General features: G+C 52.0%; 1 protein-coding gene across 1 annotated transcript; it reads left to right on the plus strand.

The window, feature by feature from the left end:
* The first annotated feature begins 198 nt into the window (after window positions 1–198).
* Window positions 199–11,746, plus strand: VPS26B (VPS26, retromer complex component B). Its single transcript, XM_030965014.1, has 6 exons — window positions 199–536; window positions 3,889–4,045; window positions 5,609–5,773; window positions 7,403–7,578; window positions 8,203–8,345; window positions 8,817–11,746. The coding sequence occupies exons 1-6, from the start codon at window positions 314–316 to the stop codon at window positions 8,961–8,963; spliced, it is 1,011 nt and encodes a 336-aa protein (XP_030820874.1). The 5' UTR covers window positions 199–313; the 3' UTR covers window positions 8,964–11,746.
* The last annotated feature ends 220 nt before the right edge of the window (window positions 11,747–11,966 follow it).

Below are 11,966 nucleotides of genomic sequence, written 5' to 3' on the forward strand. Positions count from 1 at the left end.
GGGCGGAGCTGCGCGGTGCGCGGTGCGCGGTGCGCGGTGCGCGGTGCGCGGTGCGCGGTGCGCGGTGCGCGGTGCGCGGTGCGCGGTGCGCGGTGCGCGGTGCGCGGTGCGCGGTGCGCGGTGCGCGGGTCTCGCCGCCGCCGCCCCGGCAGCGCTGCCGCATTGCGGCCCCCCGCGCCGCCGCCGCTGCCGCCGCCGCCCCGGCTTCCTCCCCGGCGTCGCCGCCGCCGCCCCGCGCAGCCCCGCCCCGGCCGCGATCCGCCAGCGGGGCCGCGGGGTCCGCCCGCGCCGGCCCGCGCCGCATCCCGGGACCATGAGCTTCTTCGGGTTCGGGCAGAGCCCGGAGCTGGAGCTGGTGCTGAGCGACGCCGAGAGCCGGCGGCGGGTGGAGCACAAGACGGAGGAAGGCAAGAAGGAGAAATATTTCCTCTTCTATGACGGCGAGACCGTGTCGGGCAGGGTGGTCCTCACCCTCAAGAACCCCAACAAGCGGCTGGAGCACCAGGGCATCAAAGTGGAGTTCATCGGGCAGATCGGTGAGCGGGGCGGCCTGCGGGCCGTCGTGGGTGCCGGGAGCAGCGCTGCACCGCACGGTGATCCCGCTGCTGCCGGGGATCCGGGGGGGATCACTGCGTCCCACAGGTGCCAATGGTCTGGGGAGCATTGCTGGACCCCATGGCACTGAGATCCCACTGCTGCTGGGGGTCTGGGGAGCATTGCTGAGCCCCATGGTACTGAGATCCCTGCGGGTACCAGGGATCCAGAGAGCTTTGCTGGTGCTGAGAGTCCAGGGAGCATCGCTGCATCCCATGGTAACCCACTGGTACCGGGGTCATTGCTGTGCTCCACAGTGCTGGGATCCCGCTGGTTCTGGGGGGATTGCTGTGCCCCATGGGATCCCACTGGTACTGGGGGTCTGGGGGCATTGCTGTGCCCCATGGCACTGGGATCCCACTGGTGCTGAGCAGGTTCCACTTGCTCCCGAGTGATTCCCGGCTGCACACAGCATTCCCACGGCTGCCAGACATTATTCCACCCTCCGAGCTGGGGAGCCTGGCCTGTTTTCCAGGCTTGAGCCCTGGCTGAAGGAAGGGCATTCCAGTCCTTTTCCAGGTCATTGTTCTCCTGTCCTAATTTCTCACTTCTGCTCGGTCACCGGTTTCAGCTCCAAGCCGGGTGCGCTTTGGTTCCGTGCTGCAGCTGCAGGTCAGCCCCGACCTGCTCCCTAGGCTGGCTGTTCCTGCTCCAGGAGCTGCCTGCCTGCTTCCCTCGTGTGCCTGCTCATCCTCTTAGGGATGCTGAGGGTGCTGATGGGGTGGGTTTTGTCCTTACATCCCTTTTACCTGGGTGGATCCCCTTTCCTGAGCCTTGGCTGATCCCACCTTCTACTCCACGCGCCCTGCACGGTTGGTTGGGTGACTTCAAGTTGTTCAAAACTTGTGGTTATCTGTGCGTGTAACCAATTCAGGTTTAATATTTCCTGCTTCCAAAGCAGAAAGGCAGCTGCCACACCCACTCCTCCATCAGAGCGGAGCTGTCCCTGCTCCACGGATATGCCTTGAGCCCCACAAGCCAAAATAAGTTCAGGATGTTCCTTCCCGTGGCTGCGTGCGAGGCCTCACATCTGTGGCTCTCTGTGCTTGGCTCTAAACCCCAAAATCACTGCTGGAGCCAAGGGCCTGCAGCCTTTGCATTGCAAATCGTGTGGTGAGGGAACATGAGCAGGAGATTTCCCACCCAGCCCCATGCTGCTGTGAGTTTTATTGGCTTTGCTTGTGCCTGACTCTGGTTTTTGGAAAGGAAAGGAGTGTGTAAATAAATGATGGAGTGTAGGTGAGGCTGTTCACCAGGAGCCAGGGTATGAGCTCCTATTGATGCAGTTCCCAGTGGAAATTAAGCATGAACTTTGTTTCCTGCTCCACTGTCTCTGCTGTGCTGCCTTGCCTGCAACTCATTCCCTGTTTTGGAAGACTTTTGAGCCATGGCTGCATGGAATTACTGCTTTGTATGCACATTGTTGCCCAAGCAGGGTGTGTTACAGCTGCTGTGGCTGCACAACAGTCCTTATGCCCCTCAGGCCTTTTAGATAAATCACTGAAGTTTGTTCCACTAATTGCATTTCTCAATGCTTTCCATCTTGTATTCTGACTTCTTGCTGCCACGAGGTCACCGTGGAGGTGAGACAATTTAACAGGCAGGAGGACTGGGATGTGAAGGAGGCATGTTTTGCAGGGAAGATGCTCCAGAGCAGGTACCAGAGGCCAGACTGAGAGTGCTGGGTCCTGCCTGCTCCCAGGTGAGCACAGACCCCATTCCAGATGGTTTCACCTCTGGTGGCTGTGGCCTGAGCAAGCCACTGAAATGTTGGCAGGTTATTTCCTCAGTCTCTAAACCTTATAGCTCTGAAAACCTGAAATTACAGCTTATACCTGTTTGACGGGCTGGCGTGTGGGAAACATCACTCTGCTGAAGGCTGCAGGGTGCCAAACATGACCTTCTGAGGTAGCAGAGAACTCAGTGCACTGACATCTGCCTCCCCTTGCTTTTTTGATTTGTGCCTTCTGCATCGTGTGTCACGATGGTCTGGGCTGATTCCTCTATTTCTGTGGCTGCTTCCTCTTTTTCTGTTGGCACGTGGCTTCTCCCTGTCACATCAGCGAGCACTTTCCTCTCAGTGGACACCCAAATTCAGTGCACAGACAGAGGCTGGGTTATTTATGTCACCTGCCCAGCCTAAAGAGCTTGGTGACATTTGCTGTTGTGCGTAAGCGAGGGGAGCTCTAGTGCCAAAATTTCCATTAGAGAGATAAGGTGAGCAAAGGGCTGTGAGGAACAGGCATCACTTAAAAGCTGAAATCTCATTGTGCATCTCAAGGAGGGCTAAACGGCAGTTCTTGAGCACCTCTAATACCTCTCAGAAGCCTCCTCTGCACAGTTTAGTGCTGACACTGAGTTTGTGAGTGTGACTGTGTGATGACTTAGGTTTTTGTTTGCTCATCTAAGCAGAAAGGCTTTGCCTTGCAGAAGGACTGTGTGGGTGTCCTGTAGGCACAGGCTCACACGCAGGGCTGGGAAGGGCAGGTTTCATTGATGGTTTGGGTAATCCCAAGCTGTTCATGCAAATTGCAGAGTTTGAAGGGTTTTGTTGCTTTGTCTTGAGGCTGAAAACTCAGTGGAGGTGTGGAGGATTGCTTTCATTAAATGAGGAAACCTGTAGTTTCCTGCTGATGTGGGAGGGTTGTGGGGAAAAGCGAGGCAGTGCTGGTCACTGGAGCTGGTTTGAGCAGTGCTTCCAGACGTGAGAGCTCTTCCCTCACCGTGCTCACATGGCCATGAATGTGTTACCCATGGGCTGGAGCATTCAGCTGCCTCCCTACACACAGGGTGGTTGTGCAGCAGGATCAGCGTTGTCATTTATTCCCTGCTGCAACTCAAGGCCACTCAGGCTCTGCTGCCCAAGGATAAGCAGGAGCAGTTGGAATCATTGTGTCCCCTCGGTTTTGCTCTGTCACTGGCTGTTCCACACAAGCAGTGGTGGCTTTTCCTCACAGTGGCAATGCCTTTGACCTGGAATACATGCAGAAGACTATTGGAAGGGTTTGCATGAGCTACAAACCGTATTTAATATTGATAATAGGCGACTCGTGCCTCCCCAAGGCAAATTCTTGATTTATGGTAGTAAAGAAGGCTGTGTGGACCTTTTCCTTCCTGTTTCAGGGAGGAAAGTTGTGGCCTGCACCTGGCTCTGATGGAGAGCAGGGAAAAGTGCAGCTCCCCTGGTAGGTTCTGTGAATGGTGTCGAAGGAAGGAGTGACCTGGACAAGAGAGTTGCTGAAAATCTCCTGTGTCACGTGGGGTTCAGCTTAACCTGGATTTCCATTTTCCTAGAGCTCTACTATGACCGAGGGAACCACCACGAGTTCGTATCCCTGGTGAAGGACCTGGCCCGGCCTGGGGAATTCACTCAATCACAAACATTTGACTTTGAGTTCACACACGTGGAGAAACCTTACGAGTCCTACACGGGGCAGAATGTGAAGCTAAGGTGAGTCCCCTGCCCTGGCTGACCCCAGTTCTGCTCTCTGTGAGTGCTGATATTCACTCTGATGATGCAGAACTCCAAATTAATTTTGGTGTCTGAGTTGTAAAAGGCTGCCTTTGAGGTCTTTATTTTACAAGCATGCATCAGGCTCTTTGTGGAACTTGTTTTTCCCCTTTGAGTGACAAGAGAAATCAGCCCCTTTTGAGTCAAATACTTGCTAATTTATTTGATAATTCAAAAAATCAAAATAAACTGTTTGGTTTAGTCTCCAGTGGGGATATTTTTGCTGTAATCAGTCTTGTCAACTTTAATTGTGCTCTGTATGCAAACAGATGCTTCGCTGGTGCCTTGTTCATATGTTAGAAATGATATTTCACATCAAGGCACTCAGTCGACTGAAAATCCTTTCACTGCCTTCAAAGTGGGGGTTGGACAAGTCTGAGATCTGCACTGGGAGGTGTGGCTGTGCTGCCTGATGTAATCTTGCAAAAGGGCAGTGGTTTGAACATGTGCAGGCTGTTCCTCAAATCCCCAAAATAGGGCTTAGGTAACCCGGGCTCACAAATGCTTGGAAGCTGAGAGGATTCTGCTTTTCCATCAGAAAATTCCCTTCTGCCCTTTCCAGTGGGGGCTGTTGGCTGCTCCAGGGACAGGTACATGTAAAGAGCCGGGGGCTCTTTTGCTGTGGGTTTATTTTGTCAGATCTGGACTGAAAAAGAGCAGTGTAACAGCAAATGACATGGGAAGAGGAGCTTCCTTGCTCTTCTGCTTCCCTGTGGCAATTCTTTGGTTTCCTGCTTATTTCATCCCTTTGGACATTCCCCATTCCCTGTTCTTGAAATGCTGGCCCTCCTTTCAGCTGTGCATGAGCTGAACTGAGCACCTCACCTTGCCAAGGAGAAAGTTCCAAGCTTCAGTGGGAAAAAGGAACTTTCTCAGTGGATCTGCTGAGCTGATCACACGTTTTGTTTAGATTTGCATTGAAATGCATTTCAGCTCTTTACATGGATCTGTGTAGTAAGGATAGTGCAGCCCAAGCACCCCTGGGGCTGTCCCTGCTGTGACCCTGCTGGGAAGGGACTGTCTGTGGTGGTGTTCACAGGGGTCCCAGGACGAGGGAAGAGATGAGAATCTTGACTCCATGTTTCAGAAGGCTGATTTATTATTTTATGATATATATTATATTAAAAGAAAATGATATAGTAAAACTACACTAAAGAAAGAGAAAGGGTTTATTATTTTATGATATATATTATATTAAAAGAAAATGATATATTAAAACTACGCTAAAGAAAGAGGAAGGATTTCATCAGAAAGCTAGCAAAGAAAGGAATGGAATGACAATAAAATCTTGTGACTGACCAGAGAGTCTGAGACAGCTGGACTGTAATTGGCCATTAATTAGAAACAACCACATGAGACCAATCACAGATGCACCTGTTGCATTCCACAGCAGCAGATAACCATTGTTTACTTTTTGTTCCTGAGGCCTCTCAGCTTCTCAGGAGAAAAGATCCTAAGGAAAGGATTTTTCATAAAAGATGTCTGTGACAACTGTCCCTGCAGGTATTTCCTCCGTGCCACCGTGAGCCGCCGGCTGAACGATGTGGTCAAGGAGATGGACATCGTTGTGCACACACTGAGCACCTACCCCGAGCTCAACTCCTCCATCAAGATGGAAGTGGGCATTGAGGACTGCCTGCACATCGAGTTCGAGTACAACAAGTCCAAGTGAGTGGCTCAGGAGCAGCTGGGGATCCCCCTGCTGGGGTTTCCTCAAAGGAATTCCATGTCCACGTGATTTAGTAAAAAATATGGGTATTGATCTAGTACTGATATCCAACTGTGACAGACAAAAACTCTCTAACAGTTTAAAGTTAGAAACTGTGTGTTTATTGTGGGATAGCTCCCAAATACCCACCACAATTTACAGGTGATCACAGAGTCCTTTTATCTGTACAAGTATTGAATACCCAAAATACCAACACATATTGATAACTTTGGTACGTCCCATTCCCAATATGGATATTGATCTAGTACCAATATCCAAAAACTCTCGAACAGTTTAGAGTTACAAAGTGTGTGTTTATTGTGGGATAGCTCCCAAATACACACCACAATTTACAGGTGATTACAGAGCCCTTTTATCTGTACAGGTATTGAATACCCAAAATACAAATATTCATAACTTTGGTACATCCCATTCCCCACTTCCTATGGTAATTAGTTCAAAAGCTATTAAGCATGGTAATTAGTTCAAAAGCCATTAAACATGCATAGTTTGTTCCTTGAAATGGGTCAATGATCCCTTTCATGGGGAGGGGTCCCAAAATGAGGAAGTAAATGAAGTCTTCCTCATTCTGACCTTTCTACCTTTTCAATGCAAATGTGACAAATGAACCCTTGGTAGAACTCCCATTCCCCATCTTCATTTGGTTTCAGAACAGAGGAGGCCACAATTGTCTTATGTTCCTAAAAACAATTTATCAATTTCTATATTCTTCATTATAAACCCAGCTAACCAAACATTGTGTTGCCAAGCAATCAATTATTAGTTAACTACTAACTCTGAACTTCATCAAGGCCTACCCATTGATTTTAATTAACTCCAATAAAGCTTATCTCTAACTAAAACCTCACCTCCACTAAAATCTCTAAATTCCTTAAAGTTTGTGTCTCACACGTGCTCTAGAGAGGCTGGGAGGCAGCTCAGATCCTCCCTGGTCCATGGGTTCCTCTCCTTTCCCCTTATCTCTGGGTCAGGGAGTGGGAAGCAATGGCTGTGGCTCACTGAGCCTGGAGCACAGCATGAAATTCCTGCTGTAACTTCCCACTGCCTGTATCCAGATCAGTACTTCCAGGTGTCTCCAAAAGGCAGTGGTTGCTCCTTTCCAGGCAATACAGCTGAAGTGGGAATTAACTCCAGCAAAGAAGGTGGGAAGAGCTCTTTTAAACTACTCTTAGTGCATCCTTCCCAGCTGGTGCTGGCAAATCTCCCTGCAAGTGGTGGTTGGACTCAGTGATCTCAGAGGTCTTTTCCAACCTAAATGATTCAGAGATTTGGGTTGGTTTTAATTGATCTAAAATACTGAGTTTGGAGCCTCTGCTCTTACAGGGGTTTCTTGCAGATATTCAGCCTGAAGTGATGTTTTTAATTTATCTGCTGGTTCTAAATGTTCTTGTGGGTTTCCAAAAGAGCAGAGGATGGAAATGAAGGGCTGGTTGCTGGTGGGGGTGGTTGATTTGCCATCTGCTGGGGATGAGAGCAAAGTGCCTGCCCAGCAAGTTCCTGTATGTCAGCCTGAGCCCTGCTCTGCTGCACAGGGTTTGATCCTGGTGTTTCCTCCCCTCTGGTGCCAGGTACCATTTAAAAGATGTGATTGTGGGGAAGATCTACTTCCTGCTGGTGCGGATCAAGATCAAGCACATGGAGATAGACATCATCAAGAGGGAGACAACGGGCACGGGGCCCAACGTGTACCACGAGAACGACACCATAGCCAAGTACGAGATCATGGATGGGGCACCTGTGAGAGGTGAGAGGGCACAGGAACCCCCAGCACTGCTCTCCTGGAGGATTTTGGGGTGGGAATATGACCCTTGAAGTGTCTTCTGTGTGCTCAGCATCCTGTTCCACTGTTGTGGGTTCAGAGCAGGGGATTGATCGGATCCCCTTCCTTCTCCAGTGTGATGAGGGGCAGAATCATAAGACAGAATCATAATTCTTTTGATGAAGCAGTGGCAGAACCAGCTATAAATTCACAGTTGGCACGGGCCAGCAGCTGGCATTGCTGCAGCTCAGAGCAGAGGTGGTGTTCTTGCTCTGTGCCAATCTCCTGTGCCACTGTTCTTTGCCCAGCAGAGTCACCTGCTAGAGAAAATGTCACCTTACTCATTTTTTCCTGCAGTGCTGTCTTGATGCAGGTCCCAAAAGAGTCCTGTGCTGTTAGAGTGGAGCTGGAATAGCTGTCAGCAAGGGCAGGATCTGGCTGAGGACCGTGCATGCTGGTTTCTGGAGGGAGTTGAGGTCTTCTAGCTCATGTTAGTCCACTTGTGGAAACGGTGACAAAGGTTGTGGCCGTGTGAGTTTGTGTTTTGCTGCTGCTCTCCTGGTTTCTGTCTGCATCCTGTCTGTGCTGACAGCTCTGTGCCCTTTCCAGGGGAGTCCATTCCCATCAGGCTCTTTCTGGCTGGCTATGAGCTGACTCCAACCATGAGGGACATCAACAAGAAGTTCTCTGTGCGTTATTACCTCAACCTGGTGCTGATTGATGAGGAGGAGAGGCGCTACTTCAAACAGCAGGTGAGAACCAGAGCTGCTGTTCTCCTTGGACCTGTGCGTGGTTCATTGGGATGCTTTTCCAAGGACATACTGGGAATTGGGGATTCAGCCAGTGGAAAGACAGTCTAGAAGAATGTCCATTTTGAGATTCATCCCATGGAAGGATGATATAGAAGAATGTCCATGCAGGTCAGATGTGGGTGGTGGTGAGGAGGAGTCTGCAAAGTGCCTGCCTGGGATGTCTTTTCTGCTCAGTGGTGGAGCTTCGGTGCTTCACCTTAGGCACTGCCAGGTGTGTCCTGGCTTTGGGTGAAACACCAAGCCTGGTTCAGCCTGCAGGGCTGGGTGGGGCAGCAGAGGGTCCTAGCAGAAGGTCCTAGAAGGTCTCAGCAGAGGGTCTCAGCAGAGGGTTTCAGCAGAAGATCTCAGCAGAGGGTCCCAGCAGAGGGAAGGTCTCAGGAGCCCTGACAAGCGTTTGCTGTGTCCCTGCAGGAGGTGGTGCTGTGGAGGAAAGGGGACATCGTGAGGAAGAGCATGTCCCACCAGGCGGCCATCGCGTCGCAGCGCTTCGAGGGCAGCTCCTCGCACGGCGAGGCCAAGGCCCCCGGGCAGCCCGCGGACAACAACGGCCGCCAGTGAGGCCGGGGGGCGCCGGGACCCCCCAGCACCGCGGGACACCCAGGGACCTCACTGAATAAACACCCGGATTTGACTTCATTCCTTTCTTCGGAGGACTGGCGGGGTGGGACGGGGCGGGAGGGCTCGGCCAGCTGCAGTGGAGGTGCCGTGGCACTGCCCAGTCCATCCATTCCTTGGAGGCCATGGCCGAGCTCCTGATCTCCTCCTGATCTCCTCTGTGCCCCGAGGGCTCCCACGGGCTGTGGGGAAGGAGAGAGCGAGGGAAGGCCCAGGCTGCCGTGTGCAGGGTGCTTTGGGGCTGTGCAGGATGGATGTTTGCCTTGCCTTTCCGAAATCTTGCCCTGTGATGAGCTGGATGGAGGTCCTAGCAGAAGGAGCTAGAGGAGGGATCAGAGACTGTGGTGTGGCCTGCTGGAAACCTTGTGGTGTCATCCCCTCGCTGCTTCCCCTTCTTCCTCTCCGTGCTGGCGTTGGATTCCTTGCCACAAGCAGCTGGATGCTGGAGGTGACTCAGCCCTGGGACTGCCACCCAGCCCTGTGGAGCACGGGCTGTGTCCCACCAGGAGCTGTGGCTGGTAGGAGGGAGTGAGGTGTGGCTGCAGGAGGAGGTGCCACGGGTGGGCAGAGCGGTGACGGTCCCAGTGCTCATGGGTGGGCAACAAGTGGGGCCAGGAGGGCTCCTGGCCACGAGCTGTGCCTTCCTACTCTTGTCCTGAGATCCACACTCGGCTGCTGCTCTCGTGCAGCTCCCAGGTGCTGCTGCAGGGAGGTGTGGAGAGCAGCTCTGGAGCTCTTGGGGGCTCTCCTGTGGGTGGGTTTGTGCTGCCCATGCTGCCCTGCCTGTGGCTGTGTGTGGGGATGGACAGCCGTGTGGGGACACGTGTGGTCTGGTTTGCTGAGGTTTGCTGCCTCGTGCCTGCAGGACGAGGGTTAGTGGGGACAGAAGGGGGATGCAGTTGTTGTGGGAGGCTCAAACAGGCCAGTGTGGGCTGCTGGAAGGAGCCAGCCAGCACCTGGAAGGGTGGCAGAGCTCTGATTGCAGAGACACATTCCTGAGGCCTGAGCTGAAGTCACCAGCGAGGTCTGAGAGCACGCAGTGAACTGAGAACCTGAATGTGGGTTTTCTTTTTTTAAAATAAGCTGCTTTTAGCCTTCAGCTAAGTAGACTCATGAGAACATTCCCAGAAGGAAGTCACTCCTCCATTAAAAATCAGATGTGGCTTTGTAGACTTGATTGCCTGAGTTTGGAGGATGTCCATCCTGTTCAAGCAGGTGGTGACACCTCCTACCCCAGGGAGAGACCAGCCTGCACCAAGTGCTGGGATAGGAGCTCTGTCAAGTGGGATTTGTCTGGATTTCCCTGAGTTTGTGGCTTGTTAGTTTGTCCAGCTTCCTTTTGGCTCTGGAATCAAGCTCCTCTGCCCTACAGCTGAGTGTGGAGCAGGTGTCTGGGAAATGGAAGTGTCTGCTGTGTTCAGTGCAACGGTGCTGGTGGAGGGAGTGGGGCTGGGGTGGGAAGGGGAGCTTTTTCTGTCATGACAGCTACTGTATTTCAGTGATAAATGTGTGTTTCTGCTTGCCAAAGTCAGTTTTCTTTTCCTCACCACGTGTAAGGTTGTGGTTTGTAGTAGAGCTGGCCAGTCTCGCTCTGTAGAGGACACTAATGCTCTCATCTCTGCCCAGTGCTTGTGTCACCCTCTGGTTCTGCTGTGCCCCACTGAGGACCTGGCTTGCTTGTCCCCCCACGGGGAGTCTGTGCCATGGGCTGGGCCCTGCCTTCCCAAGGCTGGAGCAAAATCTCCCTGCAGACAACAATCACCCTGCTGTGCCAGGGCAGGGCTGGGCACCTCTGCCATGGCAGGGGACCCTGGATGTCACTGGGGACACTCCTGCCTCCCGCCTTCCCCTGGGGGAAGTGGCTGTGCTGCAGCCAGGCACAATCCTTTAGGGACAAGTGAGGCTCCTTTGGGAGCTCTTGGGGATAGCAAACTGTTCTTCTGCTAAGGGGAACTGAGCACAGCAGTGCCCTTACAATCTTCTTCAGCTTCCCTTCAGCTCCCTCCTTGCCTTTATTCCTTTATTCCCCTGGATTGTAGGCCATGTGGAAGGAAAGAAACCCCCTGGATGGAGATGTCTCTGCATTCCAGGAGTGTTTTTTTCCTGCCTGGTTGGGTGTGAGATCATTGCCTGGCTGGAAGGAGGTGGCTGTTCAACATGTGCTCATCACTCCTGGAGGGTTCCTTTGGAAAAGGTGCATGAGCCTATACATTGATTGAGCCTAAACATTGATTGATCTTATACATTGATTGAGCCTAAACATTGATTGAGCCTAAACATTGATTTGAGGCATTTTTCCTACCCCATGTCCCCGTGTGTGGAACCAGAATTCAGAAGTGATCCCCATTTTTACTGAATCTGAAGGACCATTCAGCCTGTTAGCACTGGGCCCTGTGTTTGTGTGGGGTGGAGCAGATGTGCTGGGCTCACTCCAGGACAAGGTACTCCAGAGCAGTGTTCTGTTAGCATGTCAAGGGGCAGTCCTGTCCCCCTGAGCTGGTGGTTCTGTGCTGGACTTGGCTCATTCCCTCCCTCCCAGGCAGAGGGGACTGGGCAAGTACCAAACCAAGCAGTGCAAGTTGTAATTAAGCCTCTGCTGTGTTTACATGTTTCTTAATTCGTCGTCTTTTCAATGGCTGTATTTTAAAACTTGGGTTTTTTTGTCTCTCCAATTAAAAAGAGCCAGCCCTGGCTGTCAGATGCTGTGCATGAGTTTGTCTGATGTTTTGTATTGGGTTGGGTTGGGTTTTTTTACCGTGGTATGAAGAGATTTTTTCTTTAAAAGTGCCACAGTGTGCAGCTCTCAAACATGCTGGAGGAGATGCTGGAGGAGTTTGTCCTTTGTTATCTTTATAAATCCTTGGTCTTTCTTTAAGCTGTGTCACTGCTTGGCAGCTGTGCTGGTGGAGGACCCATGTGGCTTAAAAATTAGCAGGCTGGCTTTAT

Source organism: Camarhynchus parvulus, chromosome 24 (genome assembly GCF_901933205.1).
Source record: "Camarhynchus parvulus chromosome 24, STF_HiC, whole genome shotgun sequence".
Classification (NCBI taxonomy): Eukaryota; Metazoa; Chordata; class Aves; order Passeriformes; family Thraupidae; genus Camarhynchus; species Camarhynchus parvulus.

Coding starts and splice junctions, on each gene's coding strand:
- VPS26B (XM_030965014.1), top strand. CDS start 314: ATGAGCTTCTTCGGGTTCGGGCAGAGCCCGGAGCTGGAGCTGGTGCTG. Junction 4,046..5,608: donor GGGCAGAATGTGAAGCTAAG/GTGAGTCCCCTG, acceptor CTGTCCCTGCAG/GTATTTCCTCCGTGCCACCG. Junction 8,346..8,816: donor GGCGCTACTTCAAACAGCAG/GTGAGAACCAGA, acceptor GTGTCCCTGCAG/GAGGTGGTGCTGTGGAGGAA.